The 27,842-nt window shown below is 45.8% G+C and overlaps 1 protein-coding gene and 1 long non-coding RNA gene across 2 annotated transcripts in view; one reads left to right on the top strand and one right to left on the bottom strand.

Annotated features, from left to right (window-relative positions):
• LOC141166009 (E3 ubiquitin-protein ligase TRIM32-like) overlaps window positions 1–27,842 on the top strand; it is a 31,899-nt gene that overhangs the window by 2,937 nt on the left and 1,120 nt on the right. Inside the window, exon 2 of the mRNA XM_073652213.1 lies at window positions 10,928–11,467. Coding sequence (XP_073508314.1) covers window positions 10,934–11,467 — 534 coding nt within the window. The 5' untranslated portion in view covers window positions 10,928–10,933. The remainder of the gene's footprint in view (window positions 1–10,927; window positions 11,468–27,842) is intronic.
• LOC141166016 (uncharacterized) lies at window positions 233–27,842 on the bottom strand. The gene is made up of 3 exons (XR_012251237.1): window positions 27,709–27,842; window positions 25,234–25,339; window positions 233–403 (listed from the first exon to the last, which is right to left on the bottom strand). It is a non-coding gene; the product is annotated as an uncharacterized lncRNA (long non-coding RNA).

Genomic DNA, 27,842 nt, shown 5'->3' on the forward strand with positions numbered 1-27,842 from the left:
AATACAAAAAGTGAAACTCATATATTATATAGAATCATAACAAACAGAGTGATCTATTTCAAGTGTTTTTCTGTTAATGTTGATGATTATGGCTTACAGCCAATGAAACACAAAAGTCATTATCTCAGTAAGTTAGAATACTTTATAACAACAGCTTGAAAAATTATTTTAAAATCCGAAATGTTATCCTACTGAAATGTGTGTTCAGTAAATGCACTCAATACTTGGTCGGGGCTCCTTTTGCATCAATTACTGCATCAATGTGGTGTGGCATGGAGGCGATCAGCCTGTGGCACTGCTGAGGTGTTATGGAAGCCCAGGTTGCTTTGATAGCAGCCTTCAGCTCGTCTGCATTGTTGGGTCTGGTGTCTCTCATCTTCTTAATCTCTTAATCATGCCAAGCCTGTGGAAAAAAGAATTGATTAAAGTGCTTTTCTCTGCAATCAGACCTCTGCTATGGGCCATACAGGTATGTATAGATTTACTTTTCTATACCCTTTATGGCCATGGTAGAGGTCTGATATCTCCCAGGGGGGTGACACATTCCCTTTAATTAAGAATGACCTAAAAATGTTTAATAAAATATGTTTTACAATCTGGAGAGTAAATAAGAAGAACACTTTCATAGGATCATCTATTTAAAGTGCACCTGTCAGCAGGATTGTGCTCAGTATACCACATACACTGCCAGGTGGGTGACATTACAGTAAAATGATACATTTGTTGATGAAATCCCTCCAGTGTTTTTTTATAATCTTTATTTTAATTTCTGCCATAATGATATGCTCGTGCTTCGGGGCGGCCTTTAGAGAGGGGCTCTATCTGGTGCTCTCATTATGTACATGTGACACCCCAGGGGTCTGGTTGCCACAGTGATAGAGATATTACGTCTGAGAGCAGGTGGGAGGTCCTTTGGTCAGGGATCCTGTGCATGCCACACCTCCTGCCCAGTCTTGGGAGGGGAAGGACTTCCCTTATATAAACCCGGGGCTGAGGCAGGGTGAGTGAGAAAGAAGACAGAACAAGAGTAGAGAAGAGAAGCAGCATAGCAAGAAACATCAGGAGCTCTGTGGGGAGCAGTGTTACAACGAGTCAGGGGCTGGCAGCTGCAGAGCTCGCCCTGACTGAGAAGATTTCTAACCGGACCCGGAGTCCGAGGCTGTGGGGACTAACTCCTACCAGCAGCAGAAACCGTCCGGCAGAGGATTTCAGGTCCTCTGGCCCAGAAGCCCGAAGGCACGGTCACACGCGTGGGACCAGCACCGCCATCGTGGAGCGGAAGCCATTAGAAGGCCCCGAGTCACCGGCCATACGGGTGAGCACCACACGGTACACTCAGGGACGTGGGCTACTTATTCCCGCCTCTAGCAAGGTAGCCAGAAGAGTACAGTTAGTTGGGAAGGCCTACAACTCCGCCTGGCCAGGGGAAATCCCATCTGCTCAAGGACTGACCAGGCCCCTATCACTAGCAAGTACTCCGGGAGGGTCTTTCTTTGTCACCAGTAAAGACCCTGAACTACACCGCACCGTCTCTGAGTGGTTCCTGCTACCCCCATCATCCACGGCGGCTGCCCTGAGGCCATACCCCTCCCGTTGGGGGTTATACCATCCACGCTGCACCATCCTTCCACCGGCCTCAGCGGTCTGCCCTGCAGCGGCAGCTCCATAGCTGCATTCAACGGGTGGCGTAGTCACCAACCATCTACTGCTAGTACATCGCCGCTCAGTTTGACTCCCTGGGCACGGACCGGGTCGCCGCCACGAGACTACAACCCTCAAGAGATCCGGCTCCGGGTAAGCTCCCGCGTGCGCAACGCAGCGCGACACAGGCCCAGGGGCGCGTCAACTTTGGCGTAGTCGGCAGGATTTCGTGCCCGCAACCACCGGGTACTGCGTGCCTGAAAAGCAAAGACTGTTCAAACTTACCAGTGGTGAAGATTCCCGCTATCCGGGGAGGTTTCCCGCCATCCGGCGCCATCTTCTACCTTCTTCCCGCCATCCGCGAAGTTTTCCCGCCATCCGGCGCCATCTTCGACCTTCTTCCCGCCATCCGTGGAGTTTTCCCGCCATTGGACGCCATCTTGAGGACGCCGCGCGGGAAGAAGAGGGGCGTGGACTCCGAAAGCGCGCGAGAACTGAAGCCCCGCCTCACGTCCGGACGTTGCGTAAGGTCCTGGAAGGAGCCCAGCAGACGCCGACGTCACCGGAGCGCGACGGAAGGTCCTCAACCCTGACGATCCACTGCGGAGCCGCGGCCTACGGAACAGGATCATCGCAAGGTAGGCCACGGTCCACTAGGGGGGAGGAAGATGTCGGATACGGAGGAGAGCTTCACTGCCTCAACCCCCGCCAGCGCCACCGCTGCTGCAGTTATGCCCTTCACCATGCCCTATATCCCGGGAGCAGCTTGGCTACCCCAGTACTCAGGGGAGTCACATACCCTGCATGACTTTAGAGAAAAGCTGGATAGCCTCTTCCAGGTGTACCCCCTCACAGAAAAGCAAAAAGTGAGCATCCCGGTGGCCCAACTAACTGGGGCAGCCAAAAGGGAAGTAAAATCCTGGCCACCTGGGAGGAAGACTGTCGCAGGGATACTAACCCGGCTGAAGGACACCTTTGATACCCGCACCTCAGCCGAGATTAAGCTTAGATTCTACGGGTGCAAGCAGAGAGCGCATGAGAGTATAAGGGACTATGCACTAAACCTACAAGAGGCCCTGAGGGCCATAAAGCAGACCGACCCTGATGGGGTGGGAAACGAGGACAGGCTGTTGACTGAACAATTTATAGAGGGTTTATATTGCAATGCCCACCGAACCCAGTTGCGGGCAATGGCCTTACAGGATCCCCATCTGGACTTTGCACAGTTCAAGGACAGAGCCATCCGGGTGCTCCGAGAACCGGCACCGGGTGGCGTTGTGACCCACAGGCGCCCAGCTATCACTTACCACCAGGAGGCGGCGCCCTTGTCGGCAGGGCCTGTGGGAGCTGATGCGCAGGCTTTGGACAATGACCCGGCTCCAGACCTACGCCATCAGGTCCAAGAGCTAGCTAAGAGCGTTGCTGCGCTAACCCGAACTGTGCAGTCTTTACAGGTTTCCACCCCAGGGAAGATCCAGCTGGCATCCGGACCGGAGGACAGCCCGTGGCGTCGACCAAGGAGGACCCCACCGGCCAGAGGAAGACCCAGTGACCGATACAGCGAGGACGGACGACCCATCTGCCGCCGCTGCAATCAACCCGGACATATGGAAAGGTACTGTTCTTTAAACGGGCACAACCTGGGGTAGAGGGCCAACCCCCAGGAAAAAGATCACCAGGCCCATCGAACTGGCGCGACAGATATGTGGGAGGACGTCCAGTCTTGCCTGTGGTACTGGATGGCATTCCCATGAGTGCCCTACTGGACACCGGGTCACAGGTCACCACCATCCCGTACGTGCTCTTTAAGCAGTACTGGAATGACTCGGATATTACCCGCTACCCTGACGACGACTTGAGTATCATCGCCAGCAATGGCCAGCCCGTGCCACAGATCGGATTTAAAGAGGTGACCATCAAAATCGGTAGAGTCGAACTGGCAGCACAGGGACTGATCATTGTAGACATTGACAAACATGAGAGCCACCCAAAAATAACTCTAGGAACTAATGTAATTGAAAATTGTCTTGCAGAGGTGATTTTCCTTCTACAGCAGGTTGCCAAGAATGCCAGCTCCGGCGAGCAGCGAGTGCTCCAGAAAGAGATCCGGGCACTGATGCGACGGCAACAGGTGGAACTCTCCGGCGGTGAGATTGGTAGCGTAAGAATGTGTGACCCTTTCCCTATTGCCATGCCCCCAAAAAGTGAAATGATGATTTGGTGCCGGGCAGCTATTGGTCTGAGAGGTAGAGATTACCAGGCAATGGTAGAACCAGTTTACTCAGACAGTAGACCCACCATTTTGACAGCACGGGGGGTGGTCAATGTACGCCATGGGAGGGTGCCCGTTCGCATAATCAATATCGGCGAGAGGGAAGTGTACCTGCCCCGGTATGCCACGCTAGCAAAACTATATACCATCAACCAAAACTCTATACAGTCTGTGGAACCCTTGCCTCCATCTCACCCGGAGGAAGGTAACGGCTCTAAGAAAGTAATGGAGGATTGGTGTCAGCAACTACACTTGGGAACTGACTCCACTCCCTCCCACCAGAAACAGGGAGTCTACCGGGTGGTTCAAGAGTATGAGAGAGTGTTTAGTAAACACCCGTTAGACTTCGGGCGAGTCAAGGGGGTAGAACACCGCATCCCCACGGGAGATCATCCTCCCATAGAAGAGAGGTATCGACCCGTACCCCCTGCACATTACCAACATGCCAAGGGGATGCTTAGAGACATGAAGGAGGCTGGGGTAATCCGGGATAGCTGTAGCCCCTGGGCAGCCCCGCTAGTTTTAGTCAAAAAGAAAGACAACACCATGAGGATGTGTGTAGATTACCGGAAAATCAACCGTATCACACACAAGGATGCGTACCCCTTACCAAGGATAGAGGAGTCATTGGCTGCTTTAAGGTCTGCTAACTTCTTCTCTACCTTGGATCTCACTAGCGGGTACTGGCAGGTTCCTGTAGCAGAGGCGGACCGGGAGAAGACCGCATTCACCACCCCGATGGGACTTAGCGAGTTCACCTGCATGCCGTTCGGACTCTGCAACGCCCCAGGAACCTTCCAACGATTAATGGAGTGCTGTCTGGGCCACAGAAACTTCGAGACGGTCCTGTTGTACCTGGACGATGTCATCGTATACTCCAAAACTTATGAGGACCACCTGAAACACCTGGCGGAGGTGTTCGAAGCTCTGGCGAGTTACGGCCTAAAGGTGAAACCCTCCAAGTGTCACCTCCTGAAACCAAAGGTGCAGTACCTGGGACACGTGGTGAGCGCTGACGGAGTGGCTCCCGACCCCGATAAGATCACCGCAATTAAGGGATGGCCAAGCCCCTCCAGCGTAAAAGAAGTGCGGCAGTTCCTCGGGTTGGTAGGCTACTACCGAAGGTTTATTCCCGGTTTCACCAAAAAGGCAGCGCCTATGCAGGACCTCCTGATAGGCCAGTCCCGGAAGGCCAAGAACCAGAAGCCGCCCTTCAAATGGGAAGAGCTAGAAGAAGAGTCCTTCCGCCAGCTGAAGATGGCCCTCACGGGGGATGAAATCTTGGCGTACCCGGATTATAGCCAGCCCTTCATCCTCTACACCGACGCCAGTAACATCGGGCTAGGAGCCGTACTGTGCCAGATCCAGCAGGGGAAAGAACGAGTAATCGTCTACGCCAGCCGAAAACTGCGACCCACCGAAAGGAACCCCGAGAATTATAGCTCATTTAAGCTAGAGTTCCTGGCCGTGGTATGGGCAGTCACTGAGCGCTTTAAGCATTACCTTGCTTCTTCCCGGTTCACCGTGTACACGGATAACAACCCGTTGACACACCTGGACACGGCAAGACTCGGTGCCCTGGAGCAGAGGTGGATGGCCCGTCTGTCCAACTACGAGTTCATAATCAAATATCGGGCAGGGCGCTCCAATACTAACGCGGACGCCCTGTCCAGGATGCCCAACCTGCCGGACGAAGGAGAAGATCCGGAGGGACTAGAAGAAATTGAACTCCCTGCGTTCCACCGTCATGGGACTATCCAGTATTCCCACCGGGTAAGGAGTAAGCAGGCTGCTACGTTGAACCCCTTACCTCACTACAACTGGGCGGAAACGCAAGACAGCGACCCTGCCGTCCGACTGGTGAAGGAGATGCTGACTCGGCCGGAGGCTCGCCTTGAACCAGACGCTCCGGAGGAAGCCAAACAACTATGGGCAGAGAAGAGTCGACTGTTCCTTTACAAAGGGAAGTTGTGCCGCAGAATGGTTAACTCCCGGACGCATGAATTACTCTGGCAAGTAGTGGTGCCACGAAGAGACGCAGCCATGGTGATGGAGGCATACCACGACGGAGCTGGACACTTCGGGTGGAAGAAGCTGGAGTTCCTGCTGCGCGAGCGATTCCACTGGGTAGGCATGAGGGGAACCATTGAGAAGTGGTGCAGAGACTGTGGCCCGTGCAACCTGAGAAGGAAGGACCGCGCCAGCCAGAAGACTCCCCTGCAGTCCATCGTCACCCGGCAACCGTTGGAACTGGTAGCCTTGGATCATGTAAAACTGACCCCAAGCAGAAGTGGCTACGTCTACGCGTTAACCATCGTGGATCATTACTCCCGGTTTCTGGTTGTCGTCCCCGTCAAGGACTTAACGGCTCAAACAGCAGCTAGAGCCTTCCAGCAGCACTTTTGCCGTCCACACGGGTACCCGGACCAAGTGCTGACGGACCAGGGACCTGCCTTTGAAGCGGAGGTCTTCCAGGAATTCTGCAATCTGTATGGCTGCCGGAAGATAAGGACGACACCCTACCATCCGCAGACTAATGGACTTTGTGAAAAAATGAACCAGGTGGTAATGGATCTTCTAAAAACGTTGCCCCTGGAAGAACGCAGTCTGTGGCCTGAAAAGTTGCCCGATCTGGTGGACCTATACAACCACATCCCGGTAGGTTCCACCAACTGTACCCCGGCTTACCTAATGAGGGCAAGACCTGGTAAGTTACCTGTTGACCTGGAAATGGGAGTCCTGACACCCGAGGACACTTCACCAGAAACAGACTGGGACACAGAGAGGCAGCAGCAGTACCGGAGAGTACAGGAGAGCGTGGAGCGAAGTCTCTGTCAGGCTAGGGAAAGACAAGAGAAAACTTACAACCAGTATGCTCCCGCTGTTCCCCTGGTACCCGGAGAGCAGGTCTTGAAGAGGAAGAGACGGCTCCACAAGTTGGACGACCAGTGGGAGAAGGACCCGTACACCGTACTGCCCTCAAGCCACGAAAACCCGAAGGTCTGTACCATCAGTAAAGACGGAGGGGAAACCACAGCCATTGTATCCCGGGACCACCTGAAGAAGTGTCCCGAACAACTGAGGAACCCTGAAGAGGAACAAGAAGACCATCGACCCGTAGAGGAAAGGGAAGATATGGTTAGTACCGTGCTCGGGGACTTCCCTCGGTCTTGGACTCAAGTCAATGGTGCAGTTGTGGTACCCGTACTCACCTTCCTCCAACCATCATCCCAAGAACCTACGGAGCAACCGGTAGAGCTGGAAGAACAGCCGGTCCAGGAGGCAGAAGACTCTACACAAGCAGACCCGGAAAATCAACCCTCTGCTTATAGTGAGCCTACCATACCCCTAGTGAGCCAGAGGGCCCATAGACAGCTGCCCAGTTTACCCTTGACAGCTCCTACACCCTGTAGTTCAGGGCCAGACAGTCAGCTCCGTAGGTCCACTAGGGCCACTAGAGGCCAGCTACCCGCACGTTGGAGGATCTAAATGTTTAAGCTATCTTATAATGTTTACTTGTTTATAGTTGCTTGTGTATAATTTTGTGTTTCTAGTTCTTTTTAGGAGTCCTTGGTGGATTTACCGGGAATCCTTGTACATAGTTGGAGCGTAACCCAGGATGGACTAAAGACTGTTAAGGACTCGGGGCAGGACAGGCCCCTACCTGGTTACGTCTCCCTGTTTTGGTGAAATGGACACCTTGCTTTTCAAAACTGCACCCGGTTGCGGACACGCCGTAACCATCTTATGTGTTTTTCTTATTGTATTGTTATTGTTATACCTTGTTATGATTTCCTAAAAAAAAAAAATATGTTTAGTCCCGGAGTACTAAATTTCACTAGGGGGGAATGTGACACCCCAGGGGTCTGGTTGCCACAGTGATAGAGATATTACGTCTGAGAGCAGGTGGGAGGTCCTTTGGTCAGGGATCCTGTGCATGCCACACCTCCTGCCCAGTCTTGGGAGGGGAAGGACTTCCCCTATATAAACCCGGGGCTGAGGCAGGGTGAGTGAGAAAGAAGACAGAACAAGAGTAGAGAAGAGAAGCAGCATAGCAAGAAACATCAGGAGCTCTGTGGGGAGCAGTGTTACAACGAGTCAGGGGCTGGCAGCTGCAGAGCTCGCCCTGACTGAGAAGATTTCTAACCGGACCCGGAGTCCGAGGCTGTGGGGACTAACTCCTACCCAGCAGCAGAAACCATCCGGCAGAGGATTTCAGGTCCTCTGGCCCAGAAGCCCGAAGGCACGGTCACACGCGTGGGACCAGCACCGCCATCGTGGAGCGGAAGCCATTAGAAGGCCCCGAGTCACCGGCCATACGGGTGAGCACCACACGGTACACTCAGGGACGTGGGCTACTTATTCCCGCCTCTAGCAAGGTAGCCAGAAGAGTACAGTTAGTTGGGAAGGCCTACAACTCCGCCTGGCCAGGGGAAATCCCATCTGCTCAAGGACTGACCAGGCCCCTATCACTAGCAAGTACTCCGGGAGGGTCTTTCTTTGTCACCAGTAAAGACCCTGAACTACACCGCACCGTCTCTGAGTGGTTCCTGCTACCCCCATCATCCACGGCGGCTGCCCTGAGGCGATACCCCTCCCGTTGGGGGTTATACCATCCACGCTGCACCATCCTTCCACCGGCCTCAGCGGTCTGCCCTGCAGCGGCAGCTCCATAGCTGCATTCAACGGGTGGCGTAGTCACCAACCATCTACTGCTAGTACATCGCCGCTCAGTTTGACTCCCTGGGCACGGACCGGGTCGCCGCCACGAGACTACAACCCTCAAGAGATCCGGCTCCGGGTAAGCTCCCGCGTGCGCAACGCAGCGCGACACAGGCCCAGGGGCGCGTCATACATCTATCTCTGGCCTCTGACAGATGACTGTGCTTTCAGTGACCTGCCTACTATTTTAAATTCTGCCTGTGTAATTTCTGTGGCAAACATAAAATTTACATATAACAAAATGGCCCCCGCCGCGCACGTATGCGTAGTAGCATCTCTCAGTTGCCGAGAGATACCACTGCGCACGCACGGGCGCCATTTTGCTTTTGGAAAAAGAATTTGGGTGCAGCAATATGGTGCCGCGCATGCACAGTAGCATCTCTCGGAAACCGATAAATGCTAACAGTTAATGTTAACAGCCGCAGGCCAAGCTCCAATCCATCCGCGGCTGTTAGAGGCATATGATAGCTGATTACATCAACCATCATCGAAGGCAGGGACACAACATATGACGTAAATCACGTCACATGTCATGAAGGGGTTAAGTTCAGTCATTTAAGAACATCCATCCACAAGCATCCATCTGTATGGGTTGCAGAGAGGACCTACCAGGACCCATACATTCTAGGTTCAACCACAGACACAGAGAGATAAACACAGACACGGACTGACCACCAGTCTATCATCTCTTCAGTCCTTCTGACTTCCGCACAGTACAGGGCATGTGGTGGCATCACAGTCACATGATCGTGATGTCACCAAAGATCCTGAAGTCCCGCACAGTACAAGACCTGTGGTGATGTGGCACCCCAGGGGTCTGGTTTTCCACAGTAATGTAATGTTATGTCTGAGAGCAGGTGGGAGGTCCTTTGGTCAGGGATCCTGTGCATGCCACACCTCCTGCCCAGTCTTGGGAGGGGAAGAACTTCCCCTGTATAAACCCGGGGCTGAGGCAGGGTGAGTCAGACAAGTGGAGTAGAGACAAGAAGCAGCATAGGAAACAGCAGAGTTACAAGGAGTCAGGGGCTGGCAGCTGCAGAGCTCGCCCTGACTAAGAAGACTTCTTTCCGGACCCGGAGTCCGAGGCTGTGGGGACTAACTCCTACCCAGCAGCAGAATCCGTCAGGCAGGGGATTTCAGGTCCTCTGGCCCAGAAGCCCGAAGGCACGGTCACACGCGTGGGACCAGCACCGCCATCGTGGAGCGGAAGCCATTAGAAGGCCCCGAGTCACCGGCCATACGGGTGAGCACCACACGGTACACTCAGGGACGTGGGCTACTTACATCAGCTTCTAGCAAGGTAGCCAGAAGAGTACAGTCAGTTTGGGAGGCCTACAACTACGCCTGGCCAGGGGAGATCCCATCTGCTCAAGGACTGACCAGGCCCCGTTCGCTAGCAAGTACTCCGGGAGGGTCTATCGTTGTTACCAGTAAAGACCCTGAACTACACCGTACCGTCTCTGAGTGGTTCCTGCTACCCCCATCATCCACGTCGGCTGCCCTGAGACCATACCCCTCCCGTTGGGGGTTATACTATCACGCTGCATAATCCTACCATCGGCCTCAGCGGTCTGCCCCGCAGCAGCAGCTCCCTGGCTGCACTCAACGGGTGGCGTAGTCATCAACTATTTACTACTAGTAGACTGCCGTCCAGTTTGACTCCCTGGGCACGGACCGGGTCACCGCCACGAGACTACAACCCTCCACGGATCCGGCTCCGGGTAAGCTCCCGCGTGCGCACCGCAGCGCGACACAGGCCCAGGGGCGCGTCAGTGACATCATAGTCACATGACCAATCACATGTTCATGATGTCACCAAAGGTTCTGAAGCAGTCTCTACATTGGAAGCTTCACTGATAATGCATCTCCTGCTGTAGATGCTGGGTAGCCCCAAAAGCAATTCACCCCTCAATGCCGGGCCTGCCTAGCAGTATAGATGGATACATGTGTATGTTCATCATATTCAGATACATCATGCTGTTACATGATTTTTGTATATTAATCTTTGCATTTTCTTGTGTTTCTTCATGCTCTCCCTAAGGAAGCTGAGCTTAAGTCATGTTAGATTCTTACTATTTGCAGGAGCTTGAAGAAGAAGAGGTATTAAATATTTTTCCTGCATGCATTTTCTATTTTTGTATACTTTTTTTTAGCAATAGTACATGTTAGATTTTAATAGATGATAGCACCACAAGTAAGAATTTTATATAGCATGCGAGTAAACAATGAGTCATAATTGTTTGAGCACTTGTACATTTAATGGTTATTGCAATCAAATTCATTTTATTCTAGAAAGCCATGCACGAATTTAATAAGGATTGGAAGCTTTCAGGCATACAAAGAATTTTCTACAATAGTCTAGTTGAGGAGCTGGGAAGTTACGGATCTGAGGATGGAAAATTTACCTGGCCAACCAGTGTGGCAATAACTGTAGATGATGATCTTGTCATAAAAGACAGTGGAAATCAAAAAATTCAGATCTTCTCCCCGGAAGGTCATCACAAGCAAACATTTACATATGGTTCTGAAACTAGCAACTGCCTTGGAGATGTGGTGTGTACAGAAGAAGGTCTTCTACTGGTGTCCAATGGATATAAGGGTGTTAAAGTGTTTTCTAAGGAAGGAGAAATGATCCATCTTTTGAAGTCCTCTAAAGCAGATTGGAAACATTCCTACGGACTGGCAATTCTAGACTCTACCAGTATTGCCGTGACAGACTGGACTGATGAGGGTAAAGTACACATTGTTGGAGTGGACTGGAGAATGAATGCTATTGTGAAAACCAATGTTGTGGATGGTCTTCAAAGGCCAGAACATATTGCAGTTAGCAAGGTATGGCCTTTCATTGATGTTTCATAATTCAATTTTAAATTTACCGTATATTTTAGATTAAGATAAAACGTACATAATCATATCCAAGACACAAACAGGTAAAAGTAGAAAGTTAATAAGTAATAAATCAACAGTAGATATAATACTCGCCACAATTTTGCAGATTTTCTAATATCCGCCTAAATGTGGACTTTATCTATTATTATCAAAAGATATGACACCGTACAAAGTACAGTATGTAGTAAAAGTGCTATTTATTAGAGAATGATCTCATTTTTATTCAAGTAATTTTTATTAAATATTTTTTTCCAAACAATAACAAAAAGAAACAAAAAAACAACCCCTCCAATCCTTCTTCCCTAGCAGCACATTTTCACACTCTTATACAAGCCTAATGTGTATAATCATGTACTGCAGTGAATGAGACTCATCAGTTTCACACTGACACAGCCCATTACTCCCTGATGATAGCAGAAACTAAAAGGCCCCCGTATCCGGAGGTCATTAGATGACCTCGAATTGCGGTAGGAACTATTGCTACCCACGGTAGCCAATCTATGAGACCAACAGTAAAAATATTTTAACAAATTCTCAAAATGGTACTAAGTAAAACAATTTTTTGTAAAAACGTAAATAAAAAACACAAAAAAAATTAAGAAAAGCTGTTTTGCCATTAAAAATGCAACTTTTATGTAAAAATAAATAAAAAACCAAACACAATTGGTATGCCACGTCTGGAACAAACCAAACTATAAAACTCTTATGCTATTTATTCTGTAAGGCAAACACCATTAAAGGGGTTGTCCAGTACTATTAATAATATGCCTATCTATTTTTATGAAGAATAGAAGTTTCTTTGTAATTACCTTACGTTGCTGTTACTGCCTGTGAATGGCGCTATCACTTGCCGTTCACAGGCATCACGTGACCCCCCGCTGCAGCCGGCTCTGACATCCGCTGATGTTACGCCATGGTTCCGGATGCAGCTGGGGGTACTCACTTCTGCGTTCCACGGTGGATGCTGGGCTGTGGCGGGGTTACCCAGTGCGTCACACCCGGCATCCACCATGCGCTCTCCCTCTCCCCATTTATTGGGAAAGCGCGCGGTGGATGCTGGGTAACCCCGCCCACAGCCCAGCATCCACCGCGGGGACCGCGTCACTGATGTCACGCCTCACTTGATGTGACATCAGCGCGGGGTCACGTGATGCATGTGAGCGGCCCGCGGTAGCGCTGCTCACAGGCAGTAACGGCAACATAAGGTAGTTACAAAGAAGCTTCTTTTCACCATAAAAATAGATTGGCACATTATTAATAGTACAGAACAACCCCTTTAACCCCTTTAAAGCCCATGACGTATTAATACACGTCTGTGCCCTGGGCTTTAAGAGCCTGACCCGTATTAGTACGTCATGGCGATCGCGTGCGCACACAGGCTGTGCGGGTGCGATCGCCGCCGGGTGTCAGCTGATTGTCACAGCTGACACCCGGTGCTATGCGCTGGGAGCGGTCCCGCACCACTCCCGGCACATTAACCCCCGCAATGCTGCAATCGAAGTCGATCGCAGCATTGCGGTGACTAAGGGGAGGTGATCTCGATACTCACCTCCTCTACCGGCCTCCAGCGCTGTCTGCCGCGGCTTCCCGGATGTTGCCATGACGACCCGATGTCGTCATGACAACATCCGGGTCACCAGACAGCAGGAAGATTTTTTGGTCATGCTCAGTGCATGACCAAACTATCTTCTCACTGTGCAGCGCTGACAGCCAGCATGGCACAGGGATGGTGCTGCATTCCTGTGCTATACAGGCGATCAGAATAAAAAAGTGAAAGTCCCATAGTGGGACAAAGTATAAAAGTAAAAAAACTGTCAGAAAGTGAAAAAAAAAAAAAAAATTGTAAAAATATAAAAAAAAAAAGAATCCACCAAAAATAAAAATATAATGTACCCATCAATAAATATTATTATGAAAAAAAGAAAAAAAAAAGTACACATATTTAGTATTGCCGCGTCCGGAACGACCTGACCTATAAAACTGTCCCACTAGTTAACCCCTTCGGTGAACATGGTAAAAAAAAAAAACGAAGCAAAAAACAATGCTTCATCATTATACCGCCAAACAAAAAATGGAATAACATACGATCAAAAAGACAAATATAAATAAAAATGGTACCGCTGAAAACGTCATCTCGTCCTGCAAAAAACAAGCTGCCATACAATTCCATCAGCTGAAAAATAAAAAAGTTATAGCTCTCAGAATAAAGCGATGCAAAAAAATAATTTTTTCTATAAAATTGCTTTTATTATGTAAAAGCGCCAAAACATAGAAAAACTATATAAATGTGGTACCGCTGTAAACGTACTGACTCGAAGAATAAAGTTACCTTATCAATTTTACCACACGTGGAGCAGAATAAAAAATTGTTGGTTTTTGTTTATTCTGCCTCCCAAAAATTGGAATAGAAAGCGATCAAAATGTCAAGTGCCTTAAAATGGCACCAATAAAAACGTCAACTCATCCCGCAAAAAACAAGCCATTACATGACTCTGTCGGCCAAAATATGGAAAAATTATAGCTCTCAAAATATGGCTATGCAAAAACTAGATTTTACAAAAAAAATGTGTCTTTTAGTGTGTGACAGCTGTCAATCATAAAAACCCGATATGATTCTGGTATCTCTGTAGTCGCACCGACCCGAAGAATAGAGTCGTCTAATCACTTATACCGCACGAGGAACGGCGTTAAAAACCAAACTCTCGGGTTAGGGTTGTGCTAGGGTTAGGGTTGGGGTTGGGGTTAGGGTTGTGCTAGGGTTAGGGTTGTGCTAGCGTTAGGGTTGGGCTAGGGTTAGGGTTGGGCTAGGGTCAAAAGTAAAAAAAAAAAAAAAGATGACGATATGGCGACTAGTGTTGAATGCAAGTGCTCGCTACTTTAGTTTGCATCGGGTGCTCGGGTATGCATTGAGTATCGTGGGTGCTCAAGTGACATGCTCGAGTCTCCGCCCCATATGCTTCGCGGTCAAAAAAACCTTGCGGGGATTGCCTGCCATGCACGAGCGATCACTCGAGCACCCTTGATACATCGTGAATACCTGAGTACCCAGTGTAAACTCAAGTAGCGAGCACTTGCGCTCAAGACTAATGACAACTTATTCAATATGATAACCTAATGTTATCAAATTCTGTGTCGTACCTCTGGGTTCAAAATGTTCACTATACCCCTTGATAAAATCCTTGAGGGGTGTAGTTTCCAAAATGAGGTCACTTGTGTGGGGTTTCCACTATTTAGGCACATCAGGGGCTCTCCAAACGCGACATGGCGTCCGCTCTCGATTCCAGCCGATTTTGCGTTCAAAAAGTCACACAGTGCTCCTTCCCTTCTGAACTCTGCCATGCGCCCAAACACTGTATTTTCCCCACGTATGGGGTATTGGCGTACTCAGGAGAAATTGCACAAAATTTTTGGGGTCCATTTTCTCCTCTTACCCTTGTGAAAATAAATAAATTGGGGCTAAAACATAATTTTTGTGGAAAAAGTTAGATTTTTTTATTTTCACGGCTCAATGTTATAAACAACTGTAAAGGACTTGGGGGTTCAGGGTGCTCACCACACATCTAGATAAGTACCTTGAGGGGTCTAGTTTCCAGAATGGTGTCACTTGGGGGGGGTTTCCATTGTTTAGGCACATCAGGGGCTCTCCAAACGCAACATGGCGTCCGCTAATTATTCAAGCAAATTTTACAATCAAAAAGTCAAATGGCGCTCCTTCCCTTCTGAACCCTGCCCTGTGCCCAAACAGTGTTTTTTCCCCACATATGGGGTATCTGCTCACTCAGGAGAAATTGAACAACAAACTGCATGGTGCAATTTCTCCTGTTACCCTTATGAAAATGCAAAATTGGGGGCTGAAAAACATTTTTGTGGGAAAAATGTAAAAATTTTATTTTTACGGCTCAATGTTATAAACTTCTGTGAAGCACCTGGGGGTTCAAGGTGCTCACCACACATCTAGATAAGTACCTTGAGGGGTCTAGTTTCCAGAATGGTGTCACTTGTGGGGGGTTTCCACTGTTTATGCACATCAGGGGCTCTCCAAACGCAACATGGCGTCCGCTAATTATTCAAGCAAATTTTACAATCAAAAAGTCAAATGGCGCTCCTTCCCTTCCGAACCCTGCCGTGTGCCTAAACAGTGTCTTTTCCCCTCATATGGGGTATCTGCGTGCTCAGGGGAAATTGAACAACAAATTTAGGGGTCCATTTTTTCCTGTTACCCCTGCGAAAATAAAAAAAATTGGGTCTAAAGTAACATTTTTGTGAAAAAAGTTAAATGTTAATTTTTTTCTTCCACATTCCAAAAATTCCTGTGAAGCACCTAAAGGGTTAATAAAGTTCTTGAATGTGGTTTTGAGCACCTTGAAGGGTGCAGTTTTTAGAATGGTGTCACTTTTGGGTATTTTCTGTCATAAAGACCCCTCAAAGTGACTTCAAATATGATGTGGTCCCTAAAAAATGGTTTTGTAAATTTTGTTGGAAAAATGAGAAATCGCTGGTCAACTATTAACCCTTATAGAAAAAATAAGAAAAAATGTTGGTTCCAAAATTGTGCTGATGTAAAGTAGACATGTGGGAAATGTTATTTATTAACCATTTTGTGTGACATATCTCTCTGATTCAAGGGCATAAAAATTAAAATTTTGAAAATTGTAAAATTTTCAAAATTTTTGCCAAATATCTGTTTTTTTCACAAATAAACACAAGTGATATCGAAGAAATTTTACCACAGTCATGAAGTACAATATGTCACGAAAAAACAATCTCAGAATCAGGGGGATCTGTTGAAGCGTTCCAGAGTAATTACCTCATAAAGTGACAGTGGTCAGAATTGTAAAAATTGGCCTGGTCATTAACTTGCAAACCACCTTGGGTTGTAAAAGGGTTAAAAACAGCAACAAAAAAACAAAACAAACAAAACAAATAACACGAAAAAAAGTAATTTTTTCATCATACTGTCACAAAAAAATGTAATAAATATCAATCAAAAAGTTGTATGTAAAAAAAAATGGTATTAGATGAAAAACGTCAACTAATTCCGCAAGGGGGGGTCCTCATTGTTTTTACCCTTTTTTTGTGGCTTGTATTTTCAATAAAATTTAATTATGTATTGTTATTTATAGGTGATCCCTCTGTTTTGTATACCTCTTTTTCTTTTGTTTAGTAGAATCACTAGGATAGGTTAAAGGATTCCGGAGTTGTCCAGAATGACAAGTCACATTTGAAGAATGGGGCTTGGTCATTAAAGTGAACTGGTTAATCTCAGAAAACACTATTTACCTGCAGAAATTGATCAATCTGCAGGTTATTAGCGTTACAATGCTGTCCGGTCACCTTACTAAAAGTGCGGCTACTGGAAAAAAATTACCTTCTTTTCTCCAGAGATCTGCTGGCTACCAGTTGTGGAGGCGAGCATGGAGTTGGCTACAGTTACCGATCACAGCATACGCAGGATCTTGACAGCTCACTCTGCACAGATGCAGTGCATCACCAGCTGTTAGTCAAACTGCTGGGACGTGCTTACAGCCACCACTCACAGTACAGTGAGCCATGACTGTAATAGCTTCCTACACTGCCTCTATGACGCTGCAGCGAGCAGGCCCATGAACTGTGCTGAGCTCAGTGAGCTGACGAAGCTGTGCTAGACACGGCGATACGCGTGGGGCTCTCCCCCTGCTGCACTGTGCTCGGTTACTTCATTCCCCTCTCACCAACTATATGGGTTCCTAGGTTCCAGTAGGTATCCTTATCGTCTAGTCCAGTGTCTTGCTTGCAAATATTCCTTGGATGCAGATTTATTGTATGAATCCTCACATGGTGCATTCTTTTTAGGGTCTACTGTCCTCTCTTTGGGTCCCTCATGTGCCTTTGGCATATTTCTTATGTCATGTGCTTAGGGCTATTATAGGGTTACTTATTGTTTCCTTACAGGACTCTTTGCATAATATATGTCTACTGACTCATTGGATCATCCTGTATATGTAGGGCGTCTTTAGGTAGCCTTGTATCTTGTGACATCTTTGATATTTTGAGGGTACTATCTTTCTGAGTGTTATTCTGTAATTTTCTTACACTATATATAACATCCTTAGATTGTGTTCCTCATTGGGACACGGCGCCAGGACATCTTTGTGCAATTATGGGATTACCTGGGTGATTAATTATGCCACTTTTTGAGCACTTTATTTGATTCTTGTAATTATCTGTGTAGAATCAGGTGCCAACATGGTGATGAATTTTTAAATGCTTTTAATTGTTTGTCCAATTGTTCCCTAATAAATTGATTTATATTTCTATATATACTTATGTATTTATATTACCATTTTTTAGTTTTTTTTTCTTCATTTATATCACTGTCAGTCAGTGAGTTTAGCGCAGTTCAGGGGTGAGCTCGCTGCATCGAGTCATTCTCCCCAGCTCCTCAGCATGTGCGGTCGCCTCACACCACCGCACACGCTGGTGAAGAAATGTCACACAGATGGATTACAGTGTGGGACACTGGATTATTTAATCTTTGGACAGGCGAGGGATATTGTGTTTTTTTATTTTTGGTGGTTTGTTTACAGGTGACAATGGCTTCAGGGAATTAGGTGTAATGGTGAGTATAAGTGTTTTTTATTTTATTCTTAATTTTACACTTGTTGGAGACAGCGGGGGCAGAATACAACTCTCAACATTGTCCCCTTCTCATGCTGATCGCAGCGCAAGCAAGGGACAATGATGAGAGGTGCCTCCAGCACCCGGCGACGGGGAACAGCACTAACTGTACCACTGATTCCCAGGCCCTGGTACGTGCGATACTGATGACACACGGGTGTCATCCTTGTGTCATCAGTGTGCACATGTGTGGGACGCTGTGCGGCATGCAAAAAACTAACATGTCAGCATGTTTTGCCCACGGACACACGGTTCGTGGAAACACACTGACACACTGACATGTGCGCAAACTCATTCATTTGAATACATGTGTAAGTGTCTCCGGTACATGTGAAAACTTACACCACACCTAAGGGGTAAAACTCCCTTTAACAGGAACTCGCCCTATGATCAGATGGAATTGCTAGATTTTTATCTGTACCTGTCAGATCTAATATCTCTGACCAATTTCATCAAAGCCGTAGGCAGTTCAGAGAAATATCTTTAACCTGTATTTTAATTGTATTTTTCTTCAATTTTGGAAGCTTTACATTGAACATGTCAGCAGTTTTTAGAACCCCTTCAACAGATCGAATCTGTTCTAGGTCGCTATAATTCATATTAATTCACATTCATTAAAGTCACAGAAGTAAATCCAGCTCACCACCTGCAGTTCCACACTTCTGGAGCACGGATTGCACCTGGCCAGGGCGCAACATCCAATAGAGAAAGCAGAAAAATCCAGCTCACAGATAAAGTCCAAAAAAGTGCATTTTATTTTCCAAGGTACATGAAGCAAAGATTAAAATTGTGTTTTCACAAAAAAGAGGCATCTTTCAACGCGTTTCGAGCGACAAGCCCTCTTTGTCTGTGAGCTGGATTTTTCTGCTTTCTATATTAATTCTATACCTTTCCGTACAGAGATCTCAAGCAGTGGTCATCATTCCCCAGGGCGGTGCATTCGCAGTCAAGTCCTGATGACTATTATGAGAGCCGGATTATAGATCTCCACATGCACTGTCAAAAGGAATCTACGGTGAGGGAGGCAGGTCACGCAGACAAGAGTGACCTGTCATTCAGTGATCAGAGGACAGCAGTGGGCGGGGAAAGAAGGAGGGAGGCTGGATTGCTGTAAGTGCAGGGCCAAGCGCCATCTGCGGCTCATTTACAAAAAGAAATTGGAAGAGCGATTACTCGGGATTGTAATAAAGAATTGAATAAAACAAAGGTATGGAATTAATCTGCATTACAGCGACCTAACACAGATTAGATCAATTGCTAACTTGCTAACAGGTTCCCTTTAATGATTTGATCTTTGCAGACCATGTAATGGGAAAAATGTAAGTACAGCCCTTCAAGACTTTCCACCTCATTCCCATCGTTCTAACATTTTTAATATCTCTCTGTGTTGGGGTCATTTCAATTTGTGCACCGTGTGTGCTCTGCTTGTCTCTCTTTACTGTATTGAATATGAAGTATAAAAATATGACGTCTAAGACACTTTTTGCCGAGAACAGGAAAGCATTATACTTGACTTCTCTTGTCTTAAAGTGTATATAGTGCTGTACTTGCCTACACGCTCCTCCTGAATGTGTGATAACATTTTTCAGTATATAAAATGAAGGTTAATTTTTTCTTGCAAAAAAAGCCTCCTAAGGTTGTTTCCCTGACATGCACGAGCCTTTTTAGCTTAATGGATAGCTTAATGTCTGGGTGACATCAGACGCCAAGCAAGAAAATCAGACAGTGAGCTATCAATCATGCTAAAGAGGCTGGTGCTGGGCAGGGGAACAATTTCAGGAGGTAGTGGCTCCTTAAAGAGGTTGTCCGGTCAAAAGTGATAAGTCTGCAGTCACTCTGCAGACTTATGAATCCCCCGGCCATTCAGCGCCGTCTCTCTCCATTCACTTGTATGGAGTGAGGTCACGCCCCATCTACTGACGTGGACGGCCAGTGGACACGTCCGACTAGAAGGCGCGACCTCGCTCAGTACAAGTGTATGGGGAGCGAGGCCACGCCCACTGGCCGGGGGTATGTATAGCGTATACACACCCTTCGTTACCGGGTCTCATACCAGCGAATCCCCGCAGAGCACAATGACTGTGCTAGGAGGATTCATAAGTCTTCAGTCACACAGAGTGACTTCAGACTTATCACTTTTGACCATACAACCCCTTTATGTGTTCTGCCATGCCAAAAGGACATCATTTGTATATGAATTTAAATATTAATTATTTGGGAAAGCAGCAATAAATAGAAGATAAAGAGGTGTCGATGGATTTACATATTAAAGACAAGCATGACCATACACACGCTTTTTTTTGGGGGGGGGGGGTGGTTGTTATCTTATAGACAGATTCTCTTTAACAATAGGTGATGGAAATCACACAGTAAACCCTACATACAGTACTTTGCAAACGTTTTATGCAGCAAAAAATGCTGCAACATAAGAATGCTCTAAAACATAGAAGTGTTAATAGTTTATTTTTAGCATTTAACCCCTTTAAAGCCCAAGACGTACTAATACGTATCTGCGCTCTGGGACTTAAGAGCCAGATACGTATTAGTACGTCATGACGATCGCCCCCGCACACAGGCTGTGCGGCCGCGATCGCCGCCGGGTGTCAGCTGATTGTCACAGCTTACACCCGGTGTTATGTGTTGGGAGCGGTCCCGCACCGCTCCCGGCACATTAACCCCCGCAATGCTGGGATTAAAGTCGATCGCAGCATTGCGGTGACAAGGGGAGAAGATCGTGATACTCACCTCTCCTGCCGGCGTCCAACGCTGTCTGCCGTGGCTTCCCGGATGTTGCCATGATGACCCGATGTCGTCATGACAATATCCAGGTCACCAGACAGCAGGAAGATACTTTGGTCATGCGCAGTGCATGACCAAAGTATTTTCTGCATCTGCAGCGCTGACAGCCTGTATAACACAGGGATGGTGCTCCATCCCTATGCTATACAGGCGATCAGAATAAAAAAAGTGAAAGTCACATAGTGGGACAAAGAATAAAAGTAAAAAAAGTGTTAAAAAATGAAAGAAAAAAAAAATTTGTAAAAATATTTAAAAAAATAAATAATCCACCAAAAATAAAAATATAATGTACCCATCAATAAATATTATTATGAAAAAAAAAACAATAAAAGTACACATACTTGGTATCGCCGTGTCAGGAACGATCTGACCTATAAAACTGTCCCACTAGTTAACCCCTTTAGTGAACACGGTAAAAAAAAAAAAACGAAGCAAAAAACAACTCTTTATCATCATACCGCCAAACAAAAAATGGAATAACACGCGATCAAAAAAACGAATATAAATAAAAATGGTACCGCTGAAAACGTCATCTTGTCCCGCAAAAAACAAGCTGCCATACAACTCCATCAGCCAAAAAATAAAAAAAAGTTATAGCTCTCAGAATAAAGTGATGCAAAAAAATAATTTTTTCTATAAAATAGCTTTTATTGTGTAAAATCGCCAAAACATAGAAAAACGATATAAATGTGGTACCGCTGTAAACGTACTGACCCGAAGAGTAAATCTGCCTTATCAATTTTACCACACACGGAACGGTCTAAAAAAATTTTTTAAAAAACACAATTCCTGAATTGTTGGTTTTTGCTTATTCTGCTCCCAAAAATCGGAATAGAAAGTGATCAAAAAATGTCACCTGTCTGAAAATGGCACCAATAACAACGTCAACTCATCCGGCAAAAAACAAGCCATCACATGACTCTGTTGGCCAAAATATGGAAAAATTATAGCTCTCAAAATATGGCGATGCAAAAACTAGATTTTACAAAAAAATGCGTCTTTTACTGTGTGGCAGCTGTCAATCATAAAAACCCGATATTATTCTGGTATCACTGTAATCACACTGACTCGAAGAATAAAGTCGTCTAATCACTTATACCGCACGAGGAACGGCGTAAAAAATAAACTCTAGGGTTAGGGTTAGGGTTGTGCTAGGGTTGGGGTTGGGGTTAGGGTTGGGCTAGGGTTTTGCTAGGGTAAGGGTTGGGGTTGGTGTTAGGGTTGGGCTTGGGTTAGGGTTGGGATTTTTTTCAAAAGTAAAAAAAAGATGACGATATGGCGACTAGTGTTGAGCGCAAGTGCTCGCTACTTGAGTTTGCATTGGGTGCTCGGGTATGCACTGAGTATCGCGGATGCTCGAGTGACATGCTCGAGTCTCCGCCCCATATGCTTCGCGGCCAAAAAAAACTTGCGGGGATTGCCTGCCATGCACGAGCGATCCCCGCATGTTTTTTTGCGGTGTCTAATAACCGTGAAACATGTGGGTGGAGACTCGAGCATGTCACTCGAGCACCCGCGATACATGGTGCATACCTGAGTACCCGATGCAAACTCAAGTAGCAAGCACTTGCGCTCAAGACTAATGACAACTTATTCAATATGATGACCTAATGTTATCAAGTTCTGTGTCGTACCTCTGGGTTCAAAATGTTCACTATACCCCTTGATAAAATCCTTGAGGGGTTTAGTTTCCAAAATGGAGTCACTTGTGGGGGGTTTCCACTATTTAGGCACATCAGGGGCTCTCCAAATGCGACATGGTGTCCGCTCTCGATTCCAGCCAATTTTGCGTTCAAAAAGTCACACAGTGCTCCTTCCCTTCTGAACTCTGCAGTGCGCCCAAACACTGTATTTCCCCACATATGGGGTATTGGCGTACTCAGGAGAAATTGCACAAAAGTTTTTGGGGTCTATTTTCTCCTCTTACCCTTGTAAAAATAAAAAAATTGGGGCTAAAACATTATTTTTGTGGAAAAAGTTTGAATTTTTTATTTTCACGGCTCCATGTTATAAACTTCTGTAAACCACTTGGGGGTTCATGGTGCTCACCACACATCTAGATAAGTTCCTTGAGGGTCTAGTTTCCAAAATGGTGTCACTTGTGGGGGGTTTCCACTGTTTAGGCACATCAGGGCCACATCCGCTAATTATTTAAGCAGTTTTTACATTCAAAAAGTCAAATGGTGCTCCTTCCCTTCCGAACCCTGCCATATGCCCAAGCAGTGGTTTTCCCCCACATATGGGGTATCGGCTTACTCAGGAGAGATTGCACAACAAGTTGCATGGTGCAATTTCTCCTGTTACACTTATGAAAATGCAAAACTGGGGGCTGAAAAACATTTTTGTGGGAAAAATGTGAAAATTTTATTTTCACGGCTCCATGTTCTAAACTTCTGTGAAGCACCTGGGGGTTCAAGGTGCTCACCACACATATAGATAAGTTCCCTGAGGGGTCTAGTTTCCAAAATGGTGTCACTTGTGGGTTGTTTCCACTGTTTAGGCACATCAGGGGCTCTCCAAACGCAACATGGCGTCCGCTAATTATTCAAGCAAATTTTACAATCAAAAAGTCAAATGGCACTCCTTCCCTTCCGAACCCTGCCTTGCACCCAAACAGTGGTTTTCCCCCACATATGGGGTATCTGCTTACTCAGGATAAATTGCTCAACAAACTACATGGTGCAATTTCTCCTGTTACCCTTATGAAAATGCAAAATTGGGGGCTGAAAAACATTTTTATGGGAAAAATGTGAAAATTTTATTTTTACGGCTGAATGTTCTAAACTTCTGTGAAGCACCTGGGGGTTCAAGGTGCTCACCACACATCTAGATAAGTTCCCTGAGGGGTCTAGTTTCCAAAATGGTGTCACTTGTGGGGGGTTTCCACTGTTTAGGCACATCAGGGGCTCCCCAAACGCAACATGGCGTCCGCTAATTATTCAAGCAAATTTTATATTAAAAAAGTCAAATGGCGCTCCTTCCCTTCCGAACCCTGCCATGCGTCCAAACAGTGGTTTTTACCCACATATGGGGTATCTGCATGCTCAGGTGAAATTGCACAACAAATTTAGGGGTCCATTTTTTCCTGTTACCCCTGCGAAAATAAAAAAAATTGCGTCTAAAATAACATTTTTGTGAAAAAAGTTAAATGTTCATTTTTTTCTTCCACATTCCAAAAATTCCTGTGAAGCACCTGAAGGTTTACTAAAGTTCTTGAATGTGGTTTTGAGCACCTTGAGGGGTGCAGTTTTTAAAGACCCCTCAAAGTGACTTCAAATGTGATGTGGTCCCTAAAAAAATGTTTTTGCAAATTTTGTTGGAAAAATGAGAAATCACTGGTCAACTTTTAACCCTTATAGCTCCCTAATAAAAAAAAATTTTGGTTCCAAAATTGTGCGGATGTAAAGTAGACATGTGGGAAATGTTATTTATTAACTATTTTGTGTGACATATCTCTCTGATTTAAGGGCATAAAAATTCAAATATTGAAAATTGCAACATTTTCGCCAAATTTCCATTTTTTTCACAAATAAACGCAAGTGATATCGAAGAAATTTTACCACAATCATGAAGTACAATATGTCACGAAAAAAAATTCTCAGAATCATGGAGATCCGTTGAAGCGTTCCAGAGTAATTACCTCATAAAGTGACAGTGGTCAGAATTGTAAAAATTGGCCTGGTCATTAACGTGCAAACCACCTTGGGCGGTAAAGGGGTTAACAAAATGCAAAGTGAATGAACAAATTGGAAATCTAAATCAAATCAATATTTGATGTGACCACCCTTTGCCTTCAAAACAGCATCAAAGCATCAATCCTTTTAGGTCCACTTGCACAGATTTTGAAGGAACTTAACAGACGGTCTGTTCCAAACATCTTGGAGAAGTAACCGCAGAACTTCTGTGGATGTAGGCTTCCCCAAATCTTTCTGTCTCTTCATGTAATCCCACCAAGACTCAATGATGCTGAGACCATGCCTCTGTGGGGGCTATATCATCACTTCCAGGACTGGTTATTCTTTTTTATGCTGGAGATAATTCTTTATTGGCTGTATGTTTGGGGTCATTTGCCTGCTGCAGAATAAATTTGGGACCAATCTGATGCATCCCTTATGGTATTGCGTTATGGATAGGTATCTGCCTGTATTTCTTAGCATTGAGGACACCAAGAAATGGGCAACATTGAGGACCTTAGATGAATTGGTCAACCGATGACTTAGTGCTGTACACGAAAGACACATCACGCTTCTTACCTTTGAAATCGGAATATGTTGAGCAGTGCCATCAGCTCAGAACTAGCAGCAAACGGTAGGACCCAGGTACACCCATCTACTGTTCAGAGAAGTCGGACAAGAAGTGCTATTCATGGAAAAAATTGCAGTCAAAAACAATATTTTCAACATGGAAACAAGATTAAGTGACTAAAATATGCATGAAAACATAGGAACTAGGGTGCAGAAAAAAGGCAGTAGGGGTCTGGACTGATGAGAAATAAATGTGAAAAATTTGGCTCTAACAGAAGGCAGTTTGTCTCATGAAAGTCTGGAGAGTGGTCCAATAATAAGTGTCTGCAGGCAACAGTGAAGCTAAGTGGAGGTTCCTTACAGTTCTGGTGCTGCATGTCAGCAAACTGGATTGGGAATTTGGTCAAGATTAATGGTGTCCTCAATGTTGAGAAATACAGGTGGATCTATCCACAATACCTTCAGGGAGGTGTCTGATTGGCTGCAAATGTATTCTGTAGCTGGACGACCCCAAACATACAGCCAATGTCATTAAGAACAATCTTCATGTTATGACAGTATAAACACACTCACACAGGTAACATAAAAACCAGGAAAGACACAACACCTGCGAACAACAGGTCCCTGTTCAGACAAGGAAAGTCATTAATCTGACCCGGACTTGTCCCTGCCTGACTTCGGAGGTTGACATCCTAAGTAAATGTCATGGTGCGACCACTCAACGTCGACTGACCCTGAATATCCTTAACTGCACCCGATCTATAAATACTGTGTAACACTAAAACAATAACTAGAAAATGAATTAAACATAAATCTGAAGAAGAGGACCAGGCCCAAGAACGTGTCCACACAGTCACACAGGAAATACGGAGGAAAATAAGAGGAACCAAAATACAAACGGAACACGTGGAAACCTCCTAGATGTAAAAAAAGAGAAGGGTGCGGGGGAGGAAGACTCACAAACAAACCGCAGGAAAAGCAACAGAGATTAACCAGGCAAGATAATCTCTAGCTGAGGAGCTGGAACACCAATTAATCCATTAAAGTATAGTCAGCAATTGCAAGGTGAGCATAAATAGCCCCTCCCAAGATGTGATAGCAAAGAACCAAATGAGGAAGTGAGAGACACCTGAATAGAAACAAACCAAGGAAAGGAAAGCAACGACAAGACAAGGCAACTATCAGCTGGACAGAGACCAAATAGGTTGTGGCTCAGCAGAGGGGGAAGCCGACCACGCAGCAAGAAGTCAACGGATCGAGTACCAAAACCGAGCCATGACACTTCAATGTAAAGAACAACATGGAATCTTGAAGTGATATTTAAAGGGAACTTGTTGTGTTGAAAATAGTATGTGATCTCCAGGCTGGATGCTACAAAGCAGGAGGAGCTCATCAGGTATATATACATTTTTGAAGTAAAAGTTTTAGTTTAACTAGCATTTTATTCATTAAAATCCCTTATGTTTGTAAGAGTCTAGTGGGCGGTCCTATTCAGTGACTGACAGCCTTCTCTGTATGACTCTGCTTGCAGAGATAGCTGTCAATCACTAGTAAGACCGGCACTGGACTCATACATACAAACCCCAGGGATCTTAATGAATCAAATACTAGTTATACTGAATCTTTTTGAACAAACCCATATATCATTCTGCTCAGCTTCTCTATACCATCCATGCCACAGATCAGACTGCATGTATATCGTGACAGGTTGCTTTTAAATATACAAAAAGAAAAGAAAAAATAATAATATTTCATCTCGTAATTTTTGCTGGTTTAGGATAATTCTGGGGCTAAACGGGTGCATGGCTTATAAATGTCTAGTGACTTGGAATTCAAATATGAAAACCATGTACATTCTCTTTAAATAAGGTGAACAATACATTTTATACATTGGATTGTTGCACAATATATGGTGAGTTGCGATGGGAAGTGCCAAATTTACCAGTCATGCAGACTGAAGCACTAGAACTATCCTTGTGTGCCCAAACTATCTTTTAGGCGTTGTCAGACTGAAAGAATAAAAATGTTTGCAGTTTTCTGTTGTTTTTACCAGCCCCTACTTGATAAAGTGAAAACTTGTTACAACCTGTCTTGTGTACCATCTGCTTTGTGTAGCATTTCTACCTTGGCAAACAACCTTGTTTAATTACTTATAAAGGCATAGCTCATACTTGGGATGGGCAGCAAAAAGCCTGCAGATATTTTGTTCTTACACAAAATGTGACATGATAAAGAAATGTTCCAAAATTGGAAATAAAGTCGGTAAAAGTTAATATTATAGTCCTTACTTCACAAAGTAGCAGCCATCGAGAGGTTTAGGAATGGACAGGAACGTTGCTATAGGAGGACCATGTATTTCAGGTGGCCCAAAGGACCCTATATGTTTTCCTTTTACATACTGCTTTAAAGGGGTTGTCCCTTTTTAGAAAACTTTTACTCATATGCACAGTTTGTTGTAAAAATAAACAATTGTGGTTTACGTACCCTTCTGGGGTCCATCTGAGTGTCTCCGCCACTGCTTTAGTCTCTGTTAATTGCAGTAATGTCAAATTGAAGTCACTACAGCCAGTCAGTGAACTCAGCAGCTCTGTGCGACTTGTGCCATCTACATGAGCAGA

Source organism: Phyllobates terribilis, unplaced genomic scaffold (genome assembly GCF_046119375.1).
Source record: "Phyllobates terribilis strain yellow unplaced genomic scaffold, ASM4611937v1 Scaffold_1__5_contigs__length_1240528914, whole genome shotgun sequence".
Classification (NCBI taxonomy): domain Eukaryota; kingdom Metazoa; phylum Chordata; class Amphibia; order Anura; family Dendrobatidae; genus Phyllobates; species Phyllobates terribilis.